The following is a 27,972-nucleotide window of genomic DNA, read 5'->3' as shown; positions in this document are numbered from 1 at the left end:
CAGATGTAGTTGATAAAACACTTATTGATGTCCTCACTCATGACGCTTCCTCACTACGCATTCAAAGAACTGAGATCAGCTGTGAACGCCACAATTTTCAAGAAGTTTCCATTCAAAACTTTTTATTTTGACTTGAAAACAGCTATGTGTACCGTCTTTGAATCAAAGCATCAGCTAAATGAATCCATATTTTGATTGACATTCAGTATGACTGTGATGGCACAATAACGTCATGGAAAGCATTTTTGACAATGTAAAATGTTTATTTGGTTAACATCATGTAAAAAAGATCAAAGTAAAAACATGAAATATAAGGGAGAAAACAAATGTCAAACTCAAATGCTCAATGTGTCAACAGATCATCCATACAGATCCTTTCCCACCTACATGTTCGGTCTTCATGCACATACAGTATATGTGAGAGATTGACCCTCTTCTGTGTGTTGCTACTGCTCATAAAAAAACCAACACGACACATCACACCGGATGAGAAACACCTGCAGATTTTCTCTCATAACCTTCATTCGGCTTCCTGTGTTTGATGCAGATGAGAAGAGATTTACAGCAACTAGGAGCTGATGAGCATAAATTCATGTAAGCGTTTCATTTCTGGAGCTCCCAGTATTGTCAAGTTAAACTGGGCACCTCATACACTCTCCGCATGAATGGACAACAAAGCACAAAGTAAAAAATGACTACATGATTTCAAAAGTCACCATGTTGATCAAATCTAGGCTTGAAACCAGTCAAGCATCGAAGCACTTTTCTCAGTGTCATGAAAATACTTTTGGGCAATACTGGTATAGAAAATAATGACGCTCGCTCTGAGGTAATCTGTTACTCTTATTTACATCTGGACATTAGTACTGCAAAAATGAGATGGAGATTTTCAATTCATTTAGAAATGGATGGCACTGTACTGTAAACCGTTTTCTCAGGACTGTTTTTATATGTTCTGCACCTTCTCTTCACTTAGCAGTTCCAGTGCAGATGTCTGCAGCAAGTCTAAAAAGTGCAAACATAAGACAAAACAAACCCTATACTCTACTTATTTAAAAGAAGACAGATCAACAAGGAAAGTGTTTTGTAGTTTTAGCACTCGAAAGCATTTCAGACAGAGTCAAGACTGATGACTGTTATGGGCGTCTCCAGGCTTTATATAAGCTCTACGATTGCTAATTGTAACTAGTAAAAGTAATAAACATGTGACTTGCTTGCATATAGGACGCAAAAGCACTGAGCACTTTGCATTTTACACAGGCACATTATCATAAAGAGCGGCGAGAGAGGGCCGTTATATATTGCTAGTAAGTTTCACCTGCAGAGATACATAACGGGAATGATCTTGAGCCTCCCAAGAGCCCAAGATACTAAACACACACACAAAAGATGGCATGGAATGTCATTAAAAAAACAAGTTATGGTAGCCATAAATAAAAGGTGTGGATTAAATAAGGTTTGTACCTAAGGAGTACCTAAGGTTTTTTGGTCAGGTAATTGGAAGGGATCCAGCCCTCCATCACTGGCTCATCGCTCACATTTTTACAGAACCACCAGCCGCTGCTCTGTTTCTCCAGCACTTCAAAAACGCTTCCCTCCTTAAAGGCGGGCGTCTGCTCGTCTCCATCGAAGTCGGCCACGGCTAAGAACAGCTGGTCTCTGGTCGGTTCTTTGATAACAGGTGGCAGCTTCTCTTTGGGTGGGCCTGGTTTCATGAGGGGCTTGGGTGGCACAGGCACTTTGGGTTTGGCTTCATCTTTTTCCCTGGAGGCTGTGGGAGCGACAGCTTTGGCTTTGGGTGGCGGGGGTCTGTTTTGAGGAGGAGGGGCTGGCTTGGCCTCCTGAAAGTCTTTGACATCTGTGGGACTAGCTGGTTCAGAACTCTTCTTCGGCGGTGGAGGTCTTCTGGGAGCAACGGAAGGTCTTTGTGGTGGCTCTTTTGTTGGCGGTTTAGACATTTCTGACGGCTGGTGGCCATTTTGTTGTTTACTCAGGTTTTTTTGCTCTTCGTTTAATCTTCCGTCGGATGCATTGGACAAGGCGTTATTCTGTGGACTTGCTTCACTTGGGTTGCTGGCAAGCTCTGGAGGTTTAGATGGCCGCAGTTTACTCCTCAGGTTTGTGATATCCAGCTCACTCTTAGCTACGGGCTCTGGTTTAGCTGCAGGGGTAGGCTTGGGTCTGATAACAGGTTTTGGCTTTGGAAACGGGGCCAGGTTGACTGAATCAGGCTTGTCGTCATCTAGAGAATCCGGTTTGGGTTTGGGGGGGTGCTTGGGCACGTGCTTCAGGTTAAACTTCTTCACCTCCTTGGCCGACACCTTGTGGCCACACTCTAAGCCCATCTCATTGCGCAGGTACAGTTGCTTGTTCTTCTCCTCCTTCTTGAGCTCCGGGGGTTTGTCAGGTTTGACGGGAGCGGCTTTTGGCGCTATCAACGGGACGTTGACCCCCGGGGCCGGAGGTTTGGGTGGGAGAGGTTTGGAAAGGTCCACTCTGGGTTTGTCCTCCAGTTCCAGGCTCTTGTTGATGGATTCTCTCCTGGGTGGTAAAGCCGGCTTCTCCTCAGCTGTGGGAGAGGAGGGAGGTGGAGGTAAAGGCGTAGAAAAAGGAGAGCTGCTCTTGACCGGATTGGACTTCCATTCTCTCAGTTTTGGACGGCTAGAGAAATCAGAGTTGGACAAGGGCTCGTCCGGCAGGGGCTTGGACCAACTATCTTCTGAGCTGGTGTTATTGCTTGAGGTGTCCTCCAGCTTCAGTTGAGCCATCTCACCAGGAAGAGGGGCCAAAAAGTTTGGCCTGGTGGCGTTACTGGTCTTCTTGTACTTGTCTATGAATGTTAATGGAGCCCAGCCCTCTTTGTCATCTATCTGAATGTACCACCAGCCGCTGGAGTTCTTCTCAATGACCTAAACACATCAGAGGGAGAAGTGGTGAGATGCACGTGGACAACACCTGGATGATGTGTGGTTCTGCAGTTGATGTTACACAAACCTCGACTTTCAATCCCGCCTGGAAGCTAATGCCATCGGGGATGTTTGTCTGAAAGTCAGCTATGGTGTAATACTCCTCCTCTACCTGAGGGGGCACTGGAGGTTTAGGCAGGTTCACTCCTCGCGGCTGTGCCAGGAATAAAAGACAAGCAGGTTTTGAAAAACAGAGTAATGCCGACTTGACATGGTATCAGGCTCTTGAATGAAGAGGTCATAATTATGACTAGGAGGAGGAGATAATTTTTTGATCGTAGGTTATACACATGGACACAGTTTATGTACATCTCTAACCCTGGCTGTATTGCACACATTTTTTCCAAGAATAAACCTGGTATCCCCCATGTTTCCTATTCTCTGCAACTAGGACAAGCATCTCCAACCTTTGCCCTCCCTAGAACATCCGAGAAATGAAACGTCACTCTTACTATTGTGAGATCCCGGCGTGGTGGAGGTCTCTGTCGTGCCTCTGCTTCTATAAGGAAGAGAGAAGAGTTTAGAGGAGTGTGATGTATTTAATTAAACACACTGAATGTTTGAGGCTGAACGTACTGCGTTTGGTGTCTGAGAACGGTGTCAGTCTGTCCCTCTGATTCTCTCTGTGTGCATTCTGCTGTTTGAAAGCCACGTCCAGATCATTAGTGCTGGCATGAACCGGACCGCCGGCAGCCATCTTCTGACTCAGAATGTCCGCTTTCTTCAGATAGGACGCCGGGGCCCAGCCCTCTTTCCCTTCATACCTGAGAAGAACAACACTCAGTTCAAAAGACAGAGCTTGACCATTTTATTGTCTTCTTTAAAGAAATTTCGATGTATTGTACCTGATTTTCCACCAGCCTTCCAAGTTTTTCTGAATGACCTCGACCGTCATGCCTCTCTCCAAATCTATTTCATCTTGATCACGTGCTGAGTATGGATAGATGGCAGTGTACTTCTCCTCTGTGAACAGAGTATTTCACATGTTACCATGTTCATACATCAAACACAACCACTGCTTCTGTGTTCCTGACACACCTTTATCCTTTCATGTGTTAAAGGTCATTTGTGCTTCCAACAACGTTTGGCAAAAAGCATTCAGTGATAAATCTAAAGTACATGATATTTTAAAAGGAACCTTGGGAATAGAGAGATGTATGACTTAATATATTAACAATGGCATCGAATTTATAAATGCGAAAATAAAAAACAGTGGAACTGGCACAGTATTCATAAACTTTGAAAAAAATGTTTAACTCGGAGACTGTGACTTCAAATAGTTGCAACTTACACCCGTTCTCTTAACGGTGCAGCAAAGCACACACGTTACCCATATATAACAGGAAAATATGAGACGTCAAACATAAGATCAGATAAATAAATACATGGGGACAGTAGGTGGCTATATGTCCTCTTGACACAAGCCAGCCAGCCTGCCATAAAAGAAGAAAGCTTTCAGTATCAGAAAGATTCTGTTCAAGGTACACATGCATTAATAAATAGCTTTAAACAATCATCTTTAAAACAGTTCAGACTATTTAAGACTATAATAAGATGTTTGCGATTTGGTTATTTATTCTTTATTAGAGCACAAGTGAATATTAGCCCACGTCAGCTGATGACAGAGAGAGAGAAGACAATAACGATAGGTTAATAAATCAACATCAAAAAGTCAATTAGTATTATCCTGAAAGTATTATCCTGCAGAACCTTATATTAACTGAAGAACTGATCAGTGTGTCTGTGTCAAGTTTAGCTGCCTGTGCGTGCAACCATTATACATCACTGAAAAAGAACATGGCGCCCTCCTTTGGTTAACATGAGTATTACATGTAGGGTTTTTTCGACAAACGAAAAATGCTAGTAGTGTAAGGCTATCACAACACATTAAGCCACACATCTCTCTGTACCATGAGTTCCCTTTAAAGAGCTGACTGTCATCTGTGTTTATGGTTTGTGAGGAGCAGATGATGGTTCAGAGATGATCTGTGTGTTAATGAACAACAAAATGACAATCTGAACACATGATACTCAATGCTCAGCATCACTACTGTGTGAGAACAGTGCCATATGTCTGAAATATTCAATGACACAATGCTGACTATCATTACATTTAACAAGAGTTTGTGTGGAAAGGAACAGAAGTATTTCTTTTCTGGGAATATTAACCAATTCATGACGATATCACAGATGATATCCAGTGCCATTAAAATGTTTGACTGACTTGTTTAAAGTTGATCAGTAAGTGTGAATAAAACATTGATAAAGGAAATGATGCTGTCACATAAACACTATACATTTCAATCTAAATCGTCCTGACTTTTGTGATCTGAACAATGTGGAGAGATAGAAATGTGTTTCAACACAAGGACGAAAGAAGGAAATGAAATATCAAGAGCACAATAAACCCAGAGACTCCAGAGTAAATAAACCTCAAATCCTCTTTCATTTCAAATCAAATCAAGTAAATAGATTTATCCATGATAATGCCCATTTCACCTTCACTACACTGATGCTCTCTCTCTCTCTCTCTCTCCTGCTCATTCCTGGTATATTAGATATGTTTCATTTGTGATCGTGTTTGTTTGATATTGATATTAACAGAGTGCTCAAGACAAAACATAGATTATTCAACATCAGTTCAGTGGTTCCCAATGTCAGCTGCAGTTACTGAGAAAGTTATTAACAGTAATTGAGATAAAAACTGAATGTAGGTAAGTTTTGAGATAGTGTCTAAACCTTTTCATGATCAAGAATGACTGGATTGTTGTCACTGTTCTATTATGACGTTTCAGTAACATTGACAAGCACAACAGAGACTATAGAGATGATCCTTATTATCATGGCATTACAAGCTTTTAAATCTATTCCTATATAATCTTTATATAGATAACAAATAATTAATGAAACAGTTTTTTGTGCATCTCTATTTGACCTTTAATATGTGAACTCCTGGGGGGGTTGAGGTTGGGAACCACTAATGAACTGATCTGCGGTTTATAAATGTTATTCGTCTCCTAAACATGAAATAAGAAAGATATTGTACGGACGGGATCTTGCATGCATTCAGTTAGGGCTGCAACTTATTTTTTTCGATTAATCGGATAACAAGTTTAATAAGATTAGATCAGAGATGGGAAAGGAAACACAACTGAACTCATAAGCCTTCTCCAAAAGTGTTGTGGGTGTCTCACTAGTTAACACACCCAGGCTGATGAGTTGATTCACGTGTGTCATATTAGACGCAGCCGACAGTAGTCTCTCCCAAACGTGGGTGGGAGGGGTGGTTGGCCAAGGAAATCATTTTTCTTTTGTGGCATGAACAGTGAGATATTTGTTATTCAAATGTAGTGACGCACTGTGAAGTACAGTTCCCACCTCTGAACTAAACAAACCCCCAATTCAGGGTTTTAAGCCTCTTATATACTTGCAAAGTGCAAATGCCACAAATTAGGTTTTCATTTTGTCATTTAAAACACCTCTCTCCTTATAAACTGCGTGGCTTGATGCATGCAAAACACGTTTGACTTAAAACTGCGCAGCTCACAAATGACGTCACAGACCAAGTAAATCGATAATAAAACTATTTTCATTATGGATTATTATCGATGAGTCGTTGCAGCCATATATTCAGTAAAACAAAGAGAATATAAACAAGCATTGAGTGAATGGTGCTACAGTGACATGACATGATGACATGCTTCAGCACATTCACAGCATGCACACAGCAGATCATAAAGTGGTGTTCTCTCCACCTTGACCAAAGCCTGTGCTGAACAGATCCCCTAAAGTACGCCTGCGACCCATGTGTCTCGGCAGTGACCAGAACCTCCGGCACACTCCAGCAGAGAACAAGCACACACACACACACATGTGAACAACAAACATCCAGCAGAAATCACACAGCTGAAAGAGTGTTAAGCACATAGCAAAATTCATTTATTTGTCTGTATAATTCCATTTAAGTCGTCAGGAAAGGAACAAGTGATTGTCTTTTTTTCCGTATCATGATGTATACCCGAGAGAAACGACTTCTGAAATGAGAACAACTTGTAGGGCGGGACTGATCCACCGACAACTGATTGGATCAGTAAAAGGTGAAAGATTTGAACATCTGTCAGTCATTGTGCTATTCCTCCTGACCAGAAGTGAAGAGAGGTCGTTTCCAGAGGTGGAGGAGGAGATTACAAGTCATGATGTGCACAGAGAATTTATTTTAATAATAAATCTGTAAAACAATCAGACTTTTGATTTCATGACGACTTTAAGTTTCACAACTTTCACAATGTGTTGAAAAGCAGCTTTACAGTGAAGATAAAGAAGAGATGATAAGGAAGTGGAGACACAAGAAAAAACTGAATTTGAAATCCTGATCTTCCATATGATGATGTACAGCGAGAGAATTTTATGTGTATAGTGCTGTTAAACACGTCATTTGAATGAGTTTCCAAATAGAAAGACGGTTAACTCTATCAAATACTGAATAAACCCTCTCATTGTTATTCTTCATGTAACAACAATGAATCTTCTAGAAAGGTGAAGTGTGCTGCACCAAAGTAACTGTCTATTTGTAAATTTGAGCAAGAAATGATCGCCTTCATCTGACATTTTTGTCAAAACTGAGTTATTCACATATTCTAATTCTGTGACAATGTATTTACATTATGTGCTATTTTCTCTTGACATTTTATAAGGAAATAAAAAGCATCAAACGGAATGCAAACACTTTAAAGATTGTTATCTGAAAACTGCTCAGACTGCAACTAGAAACCTCATTCAAAGGTGACAAAACTGTTGCCGGGGTGTTGCTAGGGTGATTGAGGTGTATTTTCGCATGTTGCTATGATGTGGCTGCAGTGCAGAGGTGAAATATACTTCTACACATTTTCCAGGTATCTGTACAGTTTTACAAAGTGAAAACATTGAGCTAAAGTCCAGGGGCCGGATTCATAAATCATTCTTAAGAAGAACATTCTCAAACTCAGCTCAACCAACAGAACCACGCTTTAAAGTGTTTACAAACATCAGAGAAATGCCACACGTCACCTTCACGGGACAGACGAGAGGTGTCAGCTGGATATTTACCTTCTTCTGCTGGCAGTGAGAAATCATCAGGGTCATCTTGAGCTTCCAGACACGTGGCCGGTACCCAACCCTGAGCCTCTTCTGAACTAACAAACCACCAACCTGTGAGGACGCGCAGAAGAAGAGCACTTCACTTATCATCGGCTTTCATCAGTATCATCATCAATCACGCTCTTGACTGACGGTCGTTACCGGACTCGTTTTTCTCGATGACCTCCACCACCTGTCCCGCGTACAGACTGATCTCAGAGCTCTCCTGTTTCTCATAGTCTGTGACGGCCACATACTGATCCAGCGGCAGCGGGTCGGCTGAGGACGAGTCTCCTCCTGAAGAAACAGAGCGGGACGCATGTATGGACGGACGGGCAGACACGAGAAGACACACACGGCTGCTGGGCCGGGACAAATCATCACCAAATCACTCCATGACACTTTATTAGCAGCTAGTTAAACAGGATTAGTTAAGGGATTTGCTCCAGCTGAATATTTATCTGCTCAGGTCTGTGAAGGATTTCATGACACAAACGGGTGTGTGAATGAAATAAGACGTTCCTGTTTTGTCTGTAATCTATTCCTCAATCATGTTGTCAGCTATGAAATGATCCAGAAACTGATGAAACGGATGAAATCCTTCACAGAGAAAGTGCTGTCATGTTTTGAAAAACACTGAACATGATGAGAACACTGAGAGACGGGCTATACAAAAATGATTGTGTCAAGGTTCAAGAGAGCACGAAACCACCAGCAAAGAGCTCCTTTAACACCACACACGTCTTCTATAGGGAAAGAGCACCCGTTCTTTCCTTTCCTTCGACAAATACAGAAAGTGGTTCAACTCATAAAGGTTCTCTCTGCTCTCTCTTCCCTTGTGAAATAACATTCACGTTGTGAAAGCACTCTTACGAAACGAGTGAACATTGTGATTATCATGAAATCCCGCTGTAAGCCACCACCACACGGCCATGCACATCACACAGGAGACGTTTGACCCTGCCCACCTCAGAGACCCTCGCACAGAGAGACTCAGAGACACACAGAGCACCACTACACAAACGTCTGTCACTACCTCTCTTTATGATAGAAGTCGCTCGCTCCACAATGCCTGATGAGAACGAGAGCAGGTGCACATGTTTAGAGAACATTCACAGTAAACACATGAAAGCCTGCGAGCCGCATGATGAAGCGCATTATGATCAGCAGAGGGCGCTCAAACCTCAGAGAGACTCACCCGTCACACACATGATTCAGTTTCTCACCTGACTTCTTCTTGCCGCTGGACTCCCTGTAATCAGAAAGATCACTTAAATATGCTTGTGTTGTGTTTAATGCAGGAATGTGCTCACATCATTACTGTCTTCAGTACCCGGAGACGGGTCATTCTCACGAAACCCTTGAAACATCATGGCCGTAAAGATCTGAATGAAAATAGACACGCAAAATAACGCTCATAATAAAGATCACTGTGTTCTCTTGGACACAACATAATCCTGACATAGGAATTCATTATTAATGTACTTCACTGCTTTTCTGCTGGCGTTCTCATTACCGTGACGTCTCCTGGTTTGTCTGAGAGCATGACGAAAAACAAATATTTTATGTTCTACTAGATGTTCTTAAAAGACAAAAAAATATCATTACAAAATATTCATGTAGAATAAAGAAGTGTTCAAGATGGATATTCTCATCCTCAGTGACGTTATATATAGACGTTTACACCCACAGACACAAAGATAGAGTTCTGAGTTTATTCTTTAGTCCCTTGGAACACGCAGCTTTATTTGATGTGTTGAGGTTGCTCATACTCAGATACAATACACAATGTGCCAAAAGCGTAAATGTAAAATGAAGTGTGCCTGATGTCACGGAATTTAGACATTTGTTTGAGCGAGTGTGAGTTTTGAATGGTTATATCTCCTGGTTGAGAATTTTGTCAGTTTATTGACGTCTTTGAGGCTCACTCAGTTTTAATAAAAAGGAAAAAAAATGTTTTGATTTATCTGGGTCTTTAAGATCTGTGTTTGCTTCAGTTCCTTTGTTCATGTCTACACGTGATTCTGTTCCTGTGGTTTTCTAGAGGATTTATTAAAGATATACTTTGGATTATACTTCGTCACATTGTGTAAACCACTCTTTCTATTCTCATTACCGATTCAGGTAGTTTTCTGCATTTAAAATATGTGACATGTCTAAATATATATTCATGTATAACTCATTAATGTCTTCAGTGTGATTAAAAAAACTTGCTTAGGCATCGTGGCTTTGCATTTCTTTTTAGCAAAATATGCTATGGGATAATAGTTTTAAATGGTTACAGTAATGAGAATTTTTTCCGTAATGAAAAATGTTAATAATTGTGTTAAACTGTCAGCTAAAGTTTTGAAATGAATGCACTTAAACATGTGGATTCAAGTGTTTTTAAGAGAATCAAGATTTCGTGAGAATCACCCATCTAGACCATTTCCCTCTCTAGCACATTTGGGTGGAATAAGTTCGTTCAGAAATGAACGTTCTCTCATCATTTACTCTCCTTCTTGTCATGTTAAACCTGCACGACTTGCTTCCGCAGAACATAAAAGAAGATATTTTGGAGAAAAATGGGAAGCAAACAGCACTGGACCTCCAATGCTCCAAAACCAATGCAAGTGAATGAGGTCCAGTTAACGACATTCTTCAAAATATCGTCTTTTGTGTTGTGCAGAAGAAACTCACACCAGGGTTTGACATGACAAGAGGGTGAATACACAATGGCAGAATTTGTATTTTTGGGTGAACTATCACTGAAATGTCTGTTGGGTATAACATGATCAGTATGCTTGTGTAACCTTAAGCAGATAAAACCTTTGAAACATACAGTCTACAGATGTATTTATAGAAAGATCATGTATTAAAGTGACAGCTGAACATGAGTGTGAGGTCACAGTGGTCATTGGTGTGTGTGTGCGAAAGATCAGCGGGTACAGATGGGTCACAGATGGCACACTCACCACCACTCCAGAGGGTTCTGGGTCTGTGTCATCACCTCTCTCATAATCCATGATCTGTATGTTAATATTCAATGGTGTGTGTTTTGAGAGGGGGTAACGTGTTGTGTGTGTGACTGAAGGTGTGTCGTACTCCTTGGGTGGATTCAGATCTTCAGGACGGGTCTCAAAGAACAAGCGGACCTCCTCACATTGAGAGATGTAGACGGGCAGCTGGATGAGGGCCTGACACACACACAAAAATACACAAAAACATTCAATGTTTAATCGTTGTCAGAATTTTGACAGATTTAAGTACACATAGTGATCTTAGTGATCATCTGAGATGTTTTAATGCAGACACACACAAACACAGAAGAATGAGTCTGCCGGCTGACATCAGGTGTTTGTTTTGTAATGAAGCTGAGTGCTTTTCACATTCTCTCTCTCTCTCTCTCTCTCCAGCATCTGCTCAAGGTGACTTTCATTACTTGGCTGTGAGACAGATTTTTAAACATCTCTCATCGGTTATGATTGTAATGAATTCATCTAACGACGTGTGTGTTCTGTTGTTTGTTTCGTTCAGATGATGAGACTGATTTAAGCTGACTCTCTGTATTGTGTTTGTGTGGAGATGAATGGATGTAACGCATCTTCCTGATGTCAGTTGCCATGGAGACCACATGATGTCTCCTCAGACTCATTGGCATTCCCCAAAGACACTGACATCAATTACAGCTAATGCACTTTACTGCTGCTCTCCACCGCCGTGCATTACCTTGATTGTTTTGTGTGTGTGTTTGTGTGTGTGTGTGTGTGTGTGAGAGATGGGCTTGTGATGTGTGTAAGGAACACTCGCTCACTCTTTGTTGAATGCTAGTGAGTATACAGCGGCCTGTTTTTAGAAACACTATATGAGACAGAACACTTTATGTCCTGAACATGTCAGACAAATGCCTTTTATGTTGTTCTCATCTCTTTCCATTACATGTGAAATCTAGCAAGTGGTGTTATCATCTTGAAGTTAAAGAAATCTTTAGTTTTATTTTTGTGCACATCTGAACCTTTGTGGGATACAACGCCGTGTGTGTGTCATTCGGGTTTGCGTGCTGCAGACATGTCAGGTATCCTCATGAACACAATCACAGACAGTTAACATAGATTCAGCAGGTATTTGTTTGACATCTTTCAATAGAAAGGAAGAATCTGGAAGCCTTTTTAAGAAACAACCTTCATGAAATCACCTCTAGGGAATGATGGGCTTTCATTCACCTGACAAAACAGCTTTGTGACCTTTCACCTCATTCATTAAGATAATACAGCAGCACATGAGGGGGTGAAGAGGTCAGCACTTTTATCCCAGCACATGTTTAACAGCTTGAAACGTTCCTTCACAAACAGCACTTCTAACCTGACTGATGCCTTAACATAACTCAACTTATACTGTTAAAATACTGAAACAAACATATCATCATAACGTACAGTTATATGAATCAATATACAATGACATGTATATGGACAGTAGATAGACACACTTGATGATAAACATCACTTGTTTAGCAGCTGCTGATGTGAGTTGTGATGAATGATATGTGGAAAGATAGTTATTTTTGAGGTGAAATCTTTCTCTAGAGACTCACAGATGGGCACTTCCAGCATTATGGAAGTGACATAAAATCTCTCAGAGAATGCCTATGCTACCAATATACTGAAATGGTTCCAGTCATACTTTCGAAGGGATAAAGCGTGGTAATAAACACGCCCATTTTGGATTGCTTTGACAAAAAAAAATTGGCTATCAAGTAATATCTTATGTCTTAACTAGAGGACAACTGAATTCATCTTGTTTGGACCCAATGATCATAGTGTCTATGACTTTGATACTTCATCTCTGTCACCATACACTACCTCCTGTGTTAGAAACATAGGTGTTTCGCTTGACAATAACGTGAATTTTGATTAGCAGATAAGTTCTGTTGTCATGTCTTGTTTTTACCCTCTCAGGCTCCTTTCCAAAGTAAAGCCATTCTTGTCTTTAAAGATGTTGGAAATAGCAATACATGCATTTGTAATGTAGAGGCTTGACAATTTTAATTCTCTGTATGTTGGTTTCTTGCCTACAGTTAGTCCAGAATGCAGCAGCTCGGCTTCTCATCGGAAAGAACAAATATGAGTCTCTTATGCCTGTTTTAATTTCACTTCATTGGCTTTCTGTGAAGTACAGAATTGATTAAAAAAACTCTTGTTTGTTTTTTCGTCACTTCACAACTTGGCTCCAGTGTTCTTTGCTGAACTTTTGCAGCCTTTTACACTGTCGAGATCTCTTAGATCCTCTAACTCTAACCTGCTGCATGCCCCGAGGACTAATCTTAAAACCCGTGGCGACCATGCATTTTCTGCTGCCAGCCCAAGACTCTGGAATAACCTCCACCCATATAAGAACTGCCCCAACCCTGCCTGTATTTAAATCTTACTTGAAGATCTACTTATTTTCTTTGTTTTTGATAACCCTTGACAACCTATCTTTGATTTCAGATTACAGCTTGTGTATATCTATGCTATTTTTATGTCTTATGTTTATTTATCTTTATGTTTTATTGTGCCTATTTATTAAACGTCTTTTTATTGTCTTATAGCATGTTGTAAAGCACCTTGGTGAACTTCGGTTACCATGCTATATAAAAAAAGGTGTATTGTATTGTATATTTTACTAAACATCCAAATAATGTCAGTCTATGCACAATTTTTCTATGTAAAAAATGGAAATAAAGATGTTACAAAAAAGAACAAGTTTTTTGGGAGACAACACACTTTTTTTCTTTTTTTTTTCTTGTCCATTCATGAGGAATATGCACTGCTATGGATGTGAACATCCTGAAAATGGCGTTTATACCTGACTATGAAAAATAAAGTAGTAAAAATAAAACAAATGGTCTGCTTGTGGGCTGCATTTTCCTTAAAAAAGTCAAGAAATGCTGTGATGTGCTGACGCAGGCTTACTCAGCGCAGCTCCCAACCTCTGCCCTGAAGCACACATTACCAAATGTGAATTCCTGGGGTTTTTCCCCCTCTTAACCCTTCCAGCGGTCGCTCAGCGTCTGGAGACGGAGCGCTCTTCCATGTTAAAACACTTCTCAGCACTTAACTCTATTCACACGAGAGCACACTGTGTCTTGTGCACATACACAACACTCCGTCATGAGGAGATGTTCTTGAGCTGGTGGTGAGAGAGTGACACTTACTCTGCAGTACTCATTGATGGGTTTCAGCCGTTTCATGGCCACGTCTCTGATGTGGCTTCTTCGGAACAGAATCTTGCCTGTAGAGAAAGGAAGAATATCATGACAAACACTTTCACCGTCACCATTCTTCAGGGGAAACTTCTGGGAATGTCCCGTCATGCCCCTTCAAGTCATTTATTCAGATGTTAGGAGACCACAAGCACGAAACTTGTCCAAACACAGACTGTGCTCCAGCAAGAAATGAGCAGAAATGAAGCACTTATGTTTTCTGACTCATATCCTGCTGACCATACGGTGTGGTGCGATTTAGCTGGCGTAGTCCAACTAAAGTAAAACATGTGCAAACACAAGCAGCCCACAGGAGCCGGCTCAGGTCTTTCACCTGCTGCTCTGAAGGGTTTCCTTCCTTCCTTCATTCAAATAGGACCTGTATAAGATGATGCTTTGTATGTTTTCATGTGATGGTCCTATAGCACAGATGAAGACCCATGCTAGCAGTGCCACAATTACTGCTTCATACCTAGAATTCACTGTTAATCATTTATCCAAAAACGGACAAACACATACAGAACATATTCAACGGACTCAGCTCACTTGAAATGTGACCCTGAACAATTAAATGGTCTTATCAATCAGTTTTTCGAAATTGAGATTTTTACATAATCTGAAAGCTGTATAAATAAGATTTCTATTGAGCTGTTAGAACAGTACAATATCTGGCTGAGATACAGCCGTTTAAAACTCTGAGAGTGCAAATAAATCTAAATATTGAGAAAATCGCCTTTGAGGTTGTTAATCAGGGGCAATGTGGCATGCCATCCATTTACAAAAATAAAGTTTTTATATATTTAAGGTAGTAAATTTACAAAATATCTTCACGGAGCATGAACTTTACTTAATATCCTAATGATTTTTGGCATAAAAGAAAAATCGATCATTTTGAACCATGCATGAATTTTTGTCTTTTACTAAAAATGTTCGTGTGCTACTTAAGACTTAAGACTACTGATCCAGGGTCACAAATGGTGAACACTGTGGGCTAGGGACTACGACTAAAGTTCACAGCTTATGCATAAGCGTACAAGCATTCTGATTGGCTGTGACGTTTCCACATCATCTCTCTTGAAAAGAGTGGAGGTTTAGACCCTAAAACGCAATTACTTTTTTTGTCAAAACTTAACAAGTGGATATTTAATGTTTATAAAAACAATGTTTGAACCAGTGGTTCTTAACTCTTCATTTTGCTGCTGAGTTGACTCTTTATAAAACAGAACACACCAGGGGCCTCATTTATAAAACCTGCGTACACACAGATGTGATACACAGCAACTTTCATTATTGTCTCAGACATCAGGGTCTGAGCAGCAGACATACGCAGTTTTGCTTGTCCGAGTGCTGCAGGTTTTTGGAAAGGCATTCTTGCCGCTGGTTTAAACGAGGCCCCTGAACAAGCTCATTAAAGTCTTCAGGAAAAGACGCTTTCAACTTCATGTGCAGATTGATCTGTTTCACTTATCGTCCTCTAAGAACATTCATCATCCAATATAGTGACATTGCTACTTTCACACGGCACTGACTGCTCGTTCTTGTTGCTGCTAAGTAACCACCATCTGTTTGCACATTCTCTTGCACATTCCTGTTCACGTCAATATTTACAGTCGACTTTCAATCACAGACTTTCTCTTTAAATGATTCATCCCTTTTGTGTTAGTATTTTATTATAATTGCACCTGACCTGCATTTTACTACTGGTTGTATATTCTCTATATAACTGTGTATATGACGAATACAAGTCTTGAATCTGTAAAGTGATGCTGTGTACCTGTAACACCCTGTCTACACTGGACGGGACAAAAGACAATCAAACCTTTTATATTTCTAAATATTTCTAAAGTTCACACTGGATCCGGCGCGATGCGTCTCACAAATAAACAAAGAGCAATTACACACACAAACATTCAGTTCTTATCATCTGAATCTGAACTAATAAAGGTTTCATCATCACTGATTTACTCTACTCATCACATTTGATTACAGATGTACGGTCAGAGTGCACTGAGGCAGGATTGTGAGGCATTTTTATTAAGCATTGTATTGTTCCCAATACTACCCCATAGCAGGTTTTGACTACTAAACAATCTTAGTTCAAATACATTCTCATACCGCATCACGTGAACAACATCCTTCTGCAAGACTCAATCCCAGAATTCACTGTGACAAAGACACAGATGGATCATAACAAGATGCGCCGCTGCTTTTCATATGAATGTGGGTAGATGAAACACTCAATATGGTCAATCTGACAAAGGAAGTCCCGCCTTCAAGTGAAAGCAACCAATCATGAATGATGAACCTTTTTGATTTTTGTGAAGTTTGAGCTTGAGAAACAAAAGTCATGCTCCATGACTCCAACAAATGTGTTCACACTTATCCAAATCTAATGTGTTTCCACTTCAATCTATTGCACTGACTGTCCACAGTGTCATTTTCTGAATGATTCATTTATACAGTGTAGAGTCAATATCCAGTGTTAAAGTGCTGGTGTAAGCCTCAGCCATGAGCTGTCCAAATGTGTGTTTGATTTACACAGTTTTTATAGGACACAGGCCGACATCACAGCATCAGAGATCAGCTTGTCTCTATGAACCGTGACTTGATTACTAGGTCCGTATACAGGGGATTGTTGGGGAGCGATGTTTACCTGGTAAAAAGGGAATGATTCTGCGCTTTGGATCCTTCTGTCCACCTTCCACAGGGAATTTATCCAGAAGCTCCATCTAGAAAGCAATAATGATATAAAGTCAGCATTCACAACTCTTTCCTTTCTGTAATGTAATCCACATTAAAATGAAGGCAAATAATATTCAAATATACTACAGTATATGAGTTCAGATGACCCATACCAACTGTGTTTCACAACCTTCATTTAAAATGATCACAAATATACGGTTCTAGAGTTAAGAGCATAACATACGTTCTTTTCCAATCTATTATAATTTGGTGTGAATATATCAAAACGAAAGCATGTACACGCAGGTCTTGTGCATCTCACAGACTCTTATACTGACTGTAATAATCCATTCAACAGATGGTGTTTGTGTATGCGTGGCCTGCTCTACCTACTGCAGATCTACTGACATAGTGGAAACTTTTTTTGTACCCAAAACCTCCCCGTTGTTTCTGCACACGTCCAGGAGGATCTCTCCACGCAAGCTATAGGTTATTATTCCCTCCTGTCACATTTACCTCCCATCTCTACAATCTTAACAGTGGTCATTCAAATCCAAAACCTGCTGTGCACCTGCGCTCTTTTAGAGAATGGCCTTAAAACTCGTCATATATGTGCGTCTGACACATTCATTCCCTAATGACAACAGCAGATCCAGCACATTCACCAGCCGAGGAGAATTTTCCAGCACCAGACGACCTTAAAGTTGAACTATTTACCCACAATGCACCGCTGACACATGTCACACAAGAGTATTATGAGTCATGATGTAATGTGCCTGTGATGAAACAGTGTCTGTATCGTCTACTGGAATAAACAAAGACTGACAGAATATGAAACTTGTCACCCTGCAGAATGCAACAAAATTACCGATGGCGGGACTTTCATTACAGAAAGGTAGGGTCACACATGAACGTTGCTGGCACACAGAGCTTTAACTGTGCTCCGATCATTCATTAAACTGAAGAACAATGTGTTCAATGTGACTCAGCAGCTGCAGAACGAAGACACATAGACAACAAACCAATGCAGTGTCAGCCTGAATCAAACACGAAAACATGTCAAGAAGTTACGAACATCAGTTAATGCACCAGCTAACATCAAAGCTGACAAGAAACAACACTTTTGAAGCATTTATTCATCTGATCGAACATAAACAATTATATTGACATTAAAGCGGCAATCCGCGATCATTTTGGGATAAAGATAATCAGAAATCGATTCTTAAGTAAATACACAGAGGTGCCAGTGTTCAAAACAATTGTCTTATCTAACGGTAAGCTTATAACAAGGATTTCTCATTAGCGCTGTCAGGTCGCCCAATGCAGGAATTTGAGTTTAAATCACATCTAGATGGCTGTGTTTAAAAGCGATCATCTGGGGAATGTCATGGAAACATCTTCATTTATTAAGCTCTGACGCTCATAACATCTGGGGAATCATCGGTTAATAACAACGTAATCTTGCGCTACGGAGAGCTAAAGTGATAGCTTCATGCTAAAGCAAAACTTAGCATCCACAGGGATTTGAGCGTTGCCTCTGACGTCTGAAAGGATTGCATTAACAGGTAAGACGTAAAAAAGTTATCTTCTTAAGTTGTTACATGTAGTCAGAACAAAAGCGGCAGATATGGTATGTGTTCAGACCACATGTTTCTGATATATTTTATGTAACTCCTAAGCTAGGCGATATTTTCCACGTTATTTAGAGTTGTCGTTTACATCAGGCGAGACGCTATATAAAACGTTACAAATGATTGTATATTATTAGTATTAGTATATTCGGAGTGGCAATGTCACATTTTAAATTCACAAGCTCTTTAAATGGAAATGTATTTTTCTTGGCTGTCTATGATTAATTGTTCATCAGCTGAAATAAAGTGATCCAATCATGGTGATAATTGTTAAAGTTGCGGTGTGAAGTGAACCGTTTTTTAGTCAAAGCATTATAGTCAAAGTCTTGGTGTGAACTGGTCTTAAAATAATTTTGTTCTTATATGTTTCATCGTCAGCAGTGTGTTTATGATCATGTATCCGGTCTGGTGAGGTCATATCCTGCTCTATGTACATTACTGGTCATGACATCATACACAAAGATGTCAATAATGATAACACAAGCAGAGACTTGAAGGGAAATTCTCACCCTCATGTGACTTAAGTTCCTCCCTGAGTTCAAACACAAAATATTAGGCTACATTTTTCTGCTGCTGTTATGATTCATGGCTGTTATTCGCTGAAAAAAATGTGACTTTAAGGCCAAACATGAAAAGCATCTGATTTTGGATGAACACAGTAGGTGACAATAGAATTTTCACAGAAACATCATTGAAGTAAAAGACACCTCCAATGAATCCTTTTCACTGCGAAACAAAGAGAAATCTAGTCGTCTGTCTGATGTGATGATCTCTCGAATCCACACACTGATGACAAACAGATGTCAGACGCCTGAACACACAAACATTTGGAAATACTCCATTTGGAAGACATCTCCAACCGTTGCATCTGGGTCTACGCTGGTATGCTTGAAATTAGCTTTATAATCAAACACAACTCATGAACTTCATTACAAATCAACTGTGTTGTGATGGTTGTGTTGAATGGGACATTGAAGGAAAAGCTGCCAATAGATATGACGGCTCTGTTAGAAAATACAAGCCTACACTTCTGGTATGTGGCGGAGTATAATTCATGATACGTTTTATGCTTGTAAGTACTAAACTCCCCCAATAACTCCACATTCATCACCATCAATTCTGGGCTGGGCAAAAATAACCAAAAATCGAATAGTAGTTTTCTTTAAATGCTGTCGATTCAATATTGATTCTCAAAATCCGTGAAGTGATTTCTTTCATTCATTAACGTTAATGCTATAGCTACTGCTATCCACTAGATGTAAGATGTTTTATTTTTACAATGGGTGGATGTTACAACAGGGAGCGTATCGTTCATTCATTGCTTCCTTTACCTGTCGTCAAATTTAACATCACCTTCACATAAGCGGCAGCGGTTCATATGATTGCAGTCTCTCTTAACTGCTAATTTTGTGACATTGTATTTGTTAAACTGTATCTTAAATGTAAAACAACCTGATCCTGTTTGATCAAGGACTTTTCCGTTTCAATATACCCAAGCGTACCCAAAAATAAAGTTTAATATACAGGTTTCTGGCTCTTTGTTTCTTGTTTATTCACCCTTTTAATTAGATTTTTACTGATCTTTTTTAGAAATATCTATAGGATTTGTGTTAAATCTATAATCATTGACATAAACACAGAACGCACCGTTATTTATACCACAGACAGGGCTGCTGAATGCTTCATTCAGTGTGGTGAGCAAACTACTGCCGTTTTAAATGCATAAATTTCACTGTGTTTCAGTTAGGATTTTGGTCAAAATGACTCATTTCTTGCAATACAAACCAAATCTAACAGATGGCACGAGTCTGCACTCAAGCTTTTTCACATCAACTGCCTTAGATAAAAATGAGTGACATGAAGAAATGGAGCGTGTTTAACAAAGAATAAACATCCAAATACTCCATCAGTATCTTACACACAAGGTTAAGCAGGATATGTCAAGAATATAGTGCTGTTCGTAACATGTTTTTAAATAGTAGAAGCGTATCCAAACTATATTTATTATTATTAAATGTATGTTGAGCAGGACTGCATTCTGCCCATTTGGTTCAGTCCTATGATCCAGTTTCTCAAGTTCCTTCTTGGAGAAATTCATTGTCCGGCCTTGTTTTAAGGGTGTGTATTACTTCTCAGTAATCTCACGCCAGTGAAGTAGTTCCAGATCTGTTGACCGCATTACAGTTTATATCACTACCGACAACTTTGACTGAATAAGGTTATAGTGTAGCTTACTGTCCACCATATCACACATACTGTATCCAACAACAAACAAAATGACAGACTGTTTTCATCGTCTGAGAAGAAATACCAAAATATTTACGTAGAGCATGAAAATTCCAGCGATTGTATACAGTAAAAATAAACAAATATCAAAGGCAACAGCAGCCAACAACATGGTGCTTAGATTACTTAGGGCAAAACCATGGTTTTACTACATTATTTTGTCATAATCATTGTTTTACTACAGCAACCATATTTTTTTAGGTTTTCACTATAGTCAAGAAATACTGTAATATAACCATGGTAAAAAAAGGAGATACACAGACTTGAGGCTGAAACACGAAATTACCAAAAACAACACTTCATGTGTTTAACGATAGACTTCAAGGCAAAAATACCTCTAAATTACACAGTAAATAGTCAGCTGCAAGCTTTCTATGGCACAGAGCAGCAGAGGCTTGACACACATTTCACTCAAAAGTGCTTCATTTAAATGCACATTGAGTCCATTTGACAAAGCCATTTTTGTGGCACACAATAGACAGTAAAGCAGAATATCCCATCCTAATGTCATGTAACAATAAATGAGGTGTGAAAACTGTGAAATGACATTCAGATCTGGGCTTTGTGCTGTTTGATTGCTGAAGCAAACCTGAGAGCAGTGAATTATTAGTCATTGTTTAATCAACTTCATTCTGGTGAAAATTCCTTTGAGAGAGAGAGAGAGAGTCTGGGTTGTTTGTAACTCAGGTGAAGTGCTAACTCTTAAACCTCAAGTGTCCTAAATAAACATTTGGCAAATCCAGCAAATAAAATGGTTCCTTTAAAGAAGCAGACAGGTCAATTATCTTTAGGAAGGAGGAACAGTGTTCTCGCAGAAATATGCCCTCTTCAAAATCGATTATTAAGTTGCAATTTGTTGATTTGGTATTTAACAGTGATTTAAGGAACAGTGGACAAAAATATGCCAACCGCTCTGTGATATTCAAATATAGCCAAACTGCAGCATTATGAACAGGACACAGTATGTATGAGGCCAATCAAATCAAAGAAGACTTTACTTGTTTCAAATGTCTGCTTAAAGTGAAGTCTAGCATGAGCAGAGCAACATCCAACTCCAAACCAACAAACATGGGCCTAAAGGTACACAACTTTACAGCAGAGTGTTCAATGTGGGCTCTAATCTCATGGCTGCCATTTAAACTTGATTTCTGACCAATCCAGATGACAACTGTGCAGTTTTTCACACAAAATCAAACTCTATCAGCGTTTAAGGGTGAAGAACAGCATCATTTTCCATTATGCCATATTCGCTAACAGTAAGGCTTCATAATTCATTTAGAATTCATACTTGTATTCAATGTGTCTCATGTACAGCTGCTTTGTAACAATGAAAATTGTAAAAAGCGCTATATAAATAAAGTTGAGTTGAGTTGAGTAAGGCAAAGACACACTCATATTCATCAAGTTTTAGAACAAGTTTAAAGACTCACCTGGAGGTCGAAAAATTTACTGTAGCGCCTGAATATGATTTCATTGGTGCCATCAGACCAAGAAACTTTGATGATGTAAACCTGCAATGAAAAAATGAAACCCAAGTCAACTTACAAAATCATGACACATCAGTGAAGAACTTTTGATGAACTCCCCAGCACGCTGCTGAAGATACTGGATGTAAACCCTGAAGGCGGACACAGCTAAACCAGAGATTCAATTCATGCCATTGGAGGTCCTGTTGACATTGTACTAGATGAGCAGATGTTCATCACAAGATGACAGCTCAGGAGCAGATTCAGAAGATCTTGTCACAGCCATTCACTGAACAGCACTTGGGCGTGTCTGCCCTGATGTCTATTCGTTGCAAGTAACACAATCTGATCTCATGGAAAACCTTATCTTTTTACAGTGTGGCTATTTCATTTAAAGGGGTGATTTCATGAAAAACAGACTTTTTCCATGTTTAAATGCTCAAATCGGGTCTGTTGAGCATCTGCCAACTTCACAGAAAACTTGAAAAAAGACAAATCATTAACTTTTTTTATGTGAGCCTATCTCTGCAAGCCTTTGAGAAATGAGCGCTTCAGAAATCGTGCTCTGAAGGACGTAAGTAGTCGTTCTTATTATAATATTTCCTTGTTCGATGTGTCCACCCATTGCGCCACCGCCATTGTTGTTTTCACATGTGTGAAGTTCCAACACCATGGCAAAAGTAGCAAAGCTTACAAACTGTTCTGTTGCTGACTGCACAGACCACCACAGAACAATGTTCCCAACCTCACGGGAGATGAGAGAGCGATGGATTTATTTAGTTTTCAATGGAAATCATCCACACTGAGCGAGGCAAATCTGCAAATAAAGACATTGTATGTACCGGTATTTTTTAAGTAAGACCCCAGGGACCCCAGTAACTTAAAAGTAGAAAAAATGTCACTGTGACACGTTTGTCCGTCCACTATTAGAAAGCAGTGTGTGGCTTGTCAAGATGCGATGGGATTGTCCTGTGTGAGGTTAATTTGACGATGCATTTGTATTTAGTTTCTTCACTTCAGAAAACCAACAGGGACTGGAGGGGCATCGAGAATGGCCCTGGGGGAAACAGGTGTGCTTATCGAAAACAATGTGTTTGGTGTTCAAAGACGAGACCTTGTTTCTCGTTTGCTTTATGTGTCCATACTTTATTGTTTTGTCGCTGGAAGCACAGGCTCACAGCCATGGCTGCGATTTCTGCTGAGAAGGGGGTGGAGACTAGCAGCTCACTTGCATTTAAAAAGACACACACACCAAAACAGCTTGTTTCTCCTTACAAGCAAATGTGGGCATGTAGCGCATGGTATATTAAAAGATCTCTGGTGTTTTTTGAGCTGAAACTTCACAGACACATTTTGTGGACCCCTATAATTTATATTACATTTGTGTAAAACTAGAACATGTATGATGTGAGTTGTACAACAATGCATGAATATTATTAGCAAAAAAAACAACTCCAACTGACACTTGGGCGGAACCAGATCATACAAAAATGTCAAATGTAATCATATCAATGTACACAAATAAATACTGAATTCTGGTAAAGTGTTGTGTTGGAAAATGAAAATGAGGGCATATTGTCAAGCTGACTCGAGAATGATTCACTGGTACACATTTGAGCTTGGAAAACAGCTTCTAAACTCAATCCAAATGCCAAACACTGACCATCTGCTACAGTTTTCCTGTGATACACACACACACACACACACACACACAGCTCTAAAAATAACATATATACACTCCTTCACAACACTGTCTGTCATCTAAAATCATCTTGAAGACTTCCATCATCTAGTCATGTACTGACAGTCACATTATTCACTCTGCAACATGAAACAGAGAAAAATGATATTTCTTGCGTTGTGTTATATTTATGTTTCAACTCATTCTTAGATGTTTCTCCTCAAATGAGAAATAAAAGCAGAAAGAAATGAGAGTGTAGTTGATGACACACATGAAGAGTGTGGAGATGTAAATGAATGTAGATTGCAGATGTGATAAAATCTACATTTGAGTCAATGTTTAATGAGAAATGTTTGAGTTGATATGGAGATCGTCAGTAATATTGACTTTTGGATGCAGACTTGTAGAGCAGCTCGATTATGACAAAATCATAATCTTGGTTATTTTGGCCAATATTGAGATCCTGGTTATTTAACACGATAACTCATTAAATTTTGAAACAACATAGAATTGTTTTTAAAACCTGCAGATTAAACTGTGAATTAAACTGAAAAATAAATGTTAATAAATAGCACTGTAAAGGTAAGGGGTGCGCTGTGGATTTATACCACAAGACTAGAAAGAGACACAATAATCGTTTTACCTCGATTATTTAGTTTTTGTAATTGTTTGAGGCCAAGATTGATGATTACGATTCATTTTCAATAAATTGCACAGCCCTACAGACTTGACAAATCTGAGCACAGTGTGACACATTGTTGACATCTCTTATCGAACTCTCATGACAGAGACATATGTGACATTTCTTGAAATAAATATTTTAGACATTTATGCATTTAGCAGACGCTTTGGTTGATTTACATTGCATTATCCTATACATAGGTATTTGCAATCCCCTGGGATCCAAACCCACAACCGTGCGTTGTTAACGCAATGCTCTTATCACTGAGCTATAGGAAATCTGTACAGGAAAAACAGATTAGAGTAGAGCAAATGTTTCCCTTGCTCTTGATTTAATCTTATTGATTTTCTGAATAAAATGAAAGCCATTTTAACCAGTTTGACTGACACTCTTTGGGCACAAGCATTTACTATCATCCCTCTTCAATGTAAAACTATGGGATTTTTCTGCCTGCATGTTGTTAGATGCATTTTTTGAGGTCTCACTCATTCCTGTAGCACAAACATTTACAAACAACAAGAGAATGTCTGTTTTTAACAACAGTTGTATTTAAACGGTTATGCTAACAGGAAATCCAGACAACACTAACATTGGGGCATTTATAGACATCACTGTTGTAGAGCACTGATTTATACTCCAAATCAGTCGGATTTATTCATTCGCTCTGTTCTCGTCATAAAAGGAGCCAGTCTTAGCTGTTTTTAAGGCTTTGATTTATGTTTTTTTGGGTGTTTAACAATGGATGTTCATGTTTCTCATTTAAAAAAAAGCTTTATATTGCACATATTTCAAGTCTATTGTACCATATTAGCGAGTTCTGCTTCTCAGGGTGTTGTGATTGGTCTGTGCTCCTCTCAGTGCATGTGTATTCATAAACTTTGGCTTTTAGCAATAAACAGTAACAATGGCGGCAACTTCACTTTATCGGTTAAAAACATGCTAGCGGAGGTCTGATAGTGCACGTGCAAACGTCAATCTTTGTTGGAGATCGCATTTTTCTCCTACTATGGCGAGGGAAATGACACTGACGTCAGACAGGTTATATTAATGAAAACTAATAACAGAAGTGTTAGTTTTGTATTCTTATATTGGACCCGAGTTGGATAGTAAAACAAGCAGATTGACCAGAAGACATTTGCAAGCAGGACTTCAAAGGACATTTCATAGAAGTATTTAAGAGTTATGCGCAGTCGCACACACACACATTATCAGTCTATTACACAGAAGAGCTTTCACAGCTGATGTTAAAGTCATGAGGGTGTTATTTGAGATCTTTGAATGAAAAGTGAATTCTGTTAAAGACAATATCTCGCTTGTCACTAAACTTTGAGCTTTATCGTTTTGCAGGTATTATTTATGCTGGAACATTAACATTACACACTAACTAATGGTTTAAACTAAGGTTTCTGGTGGGAAACAGAGGTCTGTTATAATCATAGATGTACAACAAACAAACTCAACCCTTGAATTGTCCCCACATTTCAAAGCGAGGGTCCTGTGTTGATCTATAAAATACAGGCAGGCATGTTTATAGCTGAAGTTTATAACTGTCTGTTTGCTTCCTCACACTGTATTCTGAACTACAGACCACCCTAATAGTGAAGATCAGCTCATTATCAGAGTCTGAATCACATGATCATCCTCATCATGATCACACTTCACTAGTCCAGCTGTTTCACGTTTATTTGTCATATGTACAGATGACAGTATACATCAAAATGCTTTTATGAGGGCATAGGCAGTCTACAGCCATATAATAGTAAAAAATAACAGTAATATAAAATATATTAAGAGAAAGACTGAGAGAGTGAAAAAAAGTGAACACAGTTAAGGATAAGGGAAGGAAAAGTGTTTTCCTCTGAATGACGTAAACTCGGAGATTGCTTCATAATAATGACACAAATAAAAAAATCATATTAACTTTAAATTCCAGAAATGAGAATGCAGAACAGAGTAGAGCGGAGTACTCATGATGTTTTGACTGGTCTCATGTCAACAGACTCAACAGTCATGAGTTTATCACTCAGTCAAACTACTGGAGACCCTCCTTGTCAATCTCACCTCAGCTCAGCATCATTTCACCACAAACATTATTAAAAGACAACAAATAAGAAACAAACACAAAGAATGTTTTGTTTTACTCATTAAAATAAGGCTTGGAAGAAGTCCTAAGCTGATTTGATAAAAAATAAGTTTTAATCAACAAGTTTACATAACATATATCTTTAAAATAACCTTAAAATATTTTGATATTTGGGGTGAAATAACAACAGGCTAAATAAACTGATAACTTTTACATTCCCTTACAGCTCTTAAACTATTTTCATTTTCTTTAGAGTGATGTATCTCTTTGAAAACATGAAGTTAAGGGAAAACAGACACGATTTTGTTGGATTGGAGAAGATGAAGACACATTCAGTAACTGATGAGATGTGTGTGTTTAGTGGAGTGGGTTTAGGGGGTGTCCAGGACTTTAAGGGTGTGGTGAAGAGGACAAAAGGCCTTGAAAAACAAGGAGGTCTTACAGCAGCATTACTTCAAAACTTCACACACAACACACACACAAACAAACACACAGCTACAAACACACAAACTCTGTTTATATAAGTCATGATACTTAACTTAAAATTCTGTCATAATTTGGGTCTCTTATGAGTCTTTGTTGCAAATATGCAGATGTGAAAACATCTGGAATTAAATGACAGGCCCAAAACTTCGGGACAGACGTCAAATTAAACGCACTCAATGAAGTGAAGTGTTTAAGAGTTTACATCAGAGCACAGAAAAACAGACATCAATAAATACCCTACGGATCGAAAAACTCTTTGGTGCTGTAACATGATCCTCATCTGAGACGATCACATCTCCAGTCTCTTTGTTCGGACAAACACATGAAAAACACCACTCGACGCTTTTAATCGTGAGAGAAACACTCAGAAAAGTTGTTTTAAAACATCGTGATAAACTCACATAGTGTTTGTTGGGGTTTCGTCTCTTCTGCACGTCTTCAACAGTGACTTCTTGTACATTCCGCCGTGGCATGTTGCGATAATCTCAGTCAGAAAACAGATGAACAAAATAACCTTCAGATCCACAGCAGCAAATGTCAGCAACTTTCCTGCATTCGTGTATAATCATTCGTTGTTTGTCGGTTTCTGTGATTTTCCAGTCCACGTCTGGTTTCCTGCAGAGTAAACTCCCAGTCAGAGCAGCTCGCCGCCTCCTCTCCAGCTAGAGAGCCGA

At 39.3% G+C, this 27,972-nt stretch overlaps 1 protein-coding gene across 4 annotated transcripts; it reads right to left on the bottom strand.

Moving 5' to 3' along the window:
- Nucleotides 1-10: 10 nt before the first annotated feature.
- On the bottom strand, nucleotides 11-27,972 carry sh3pxd2b (SH3 and PX domains 2B). Of its 4 annotated transcripts, XM_056731508.1 has the most exons (15): nucleotides 27,700-27,972; nucleotides 22,331-22,411; nucleotides 16,955-17,030; nucleotides 14,254-14,330; nucleotides 11,166-11,257; nucleotides 9,308-9,333; nucleotides 9,118-9,153; nucleotides 8,244-8,378; nucleotides 8,053-8,153; nucleotides 6,722-6,809; nucleotides 3,812-3,929; nucleotides 3,543-3,730; nucleotides 3,419-3,465; nucleotides 2,995-3,120; nucleotides 11-2,909 (listed from the first exon to the last, which is right to left on the bottom strand). In XM_056731508.1, exons 1-15 carry the CDS (start codon nucleotides 27,769-27,771, stop codon nucleotides 1,476-1,478), a joined length of 2,697 nt encoding a protein of 898 aa, XP_056587486.1. In that variant the 5' UTR covers nucleotides 27,772-27,972; the 3' UTR covers nucleotides 11-1,475. The 4 variants fall into 4 exon arrangements, with proteins under 4 accessions (XP_056587486.1, XP_056587488.1, XP_056587487.1 ...); XM_056731510.1 differs by lacking the exon at nucleotides 6,722-6,809 and having other exon boundaries at nucleotides 8,052-8,153; XM_056731509.1 differs by lacking the exon at nucleotides 9,118-9,153.

This window comes from Triplophysa dalaica, chromosome 19 (genome assembly GCF_015846415.1).
Source record: "Triplophysa dalaica isolate WHDGS20190420 chromosome 19, ASM1584641v1, whole genome shotgun sequence".
Lineage (NCBI taxonomy): Eukaryota > Metazoa > Chordata > Actinopteri > Cypriniformes > Nemacheilidae > Triplophysa > Triplophysa dalaica.
Note: the sequence above shows the minus strand (reverse complement) of the source record. Positions and strands in the feature narration are given on the sequence as shown.

Coding starts and splice junctions, on each gene's coding strand:
- sh3pxd2b (XM_056731508.1), bottom strand. CDS start 27,771: ATGCCACGGCGGAATGTACAAGAAGTCACTGTTGAAGACGTGCAGAAG. Junction 9,154..9,307: donor CAGCGGCAAGAAGAAGTCAG/GTGAGAAACTGA, acceptor CGTTCTCATCAG/GCATTGTGGAGCGAGCGACT. Junction 2,910..2,994: donor AGGCGGGATTGAAAGTCGAG/GTTTGTGTAACA, acceptor TGATGTGTTTAG/GTCATTGAGAAGAACTCCAG.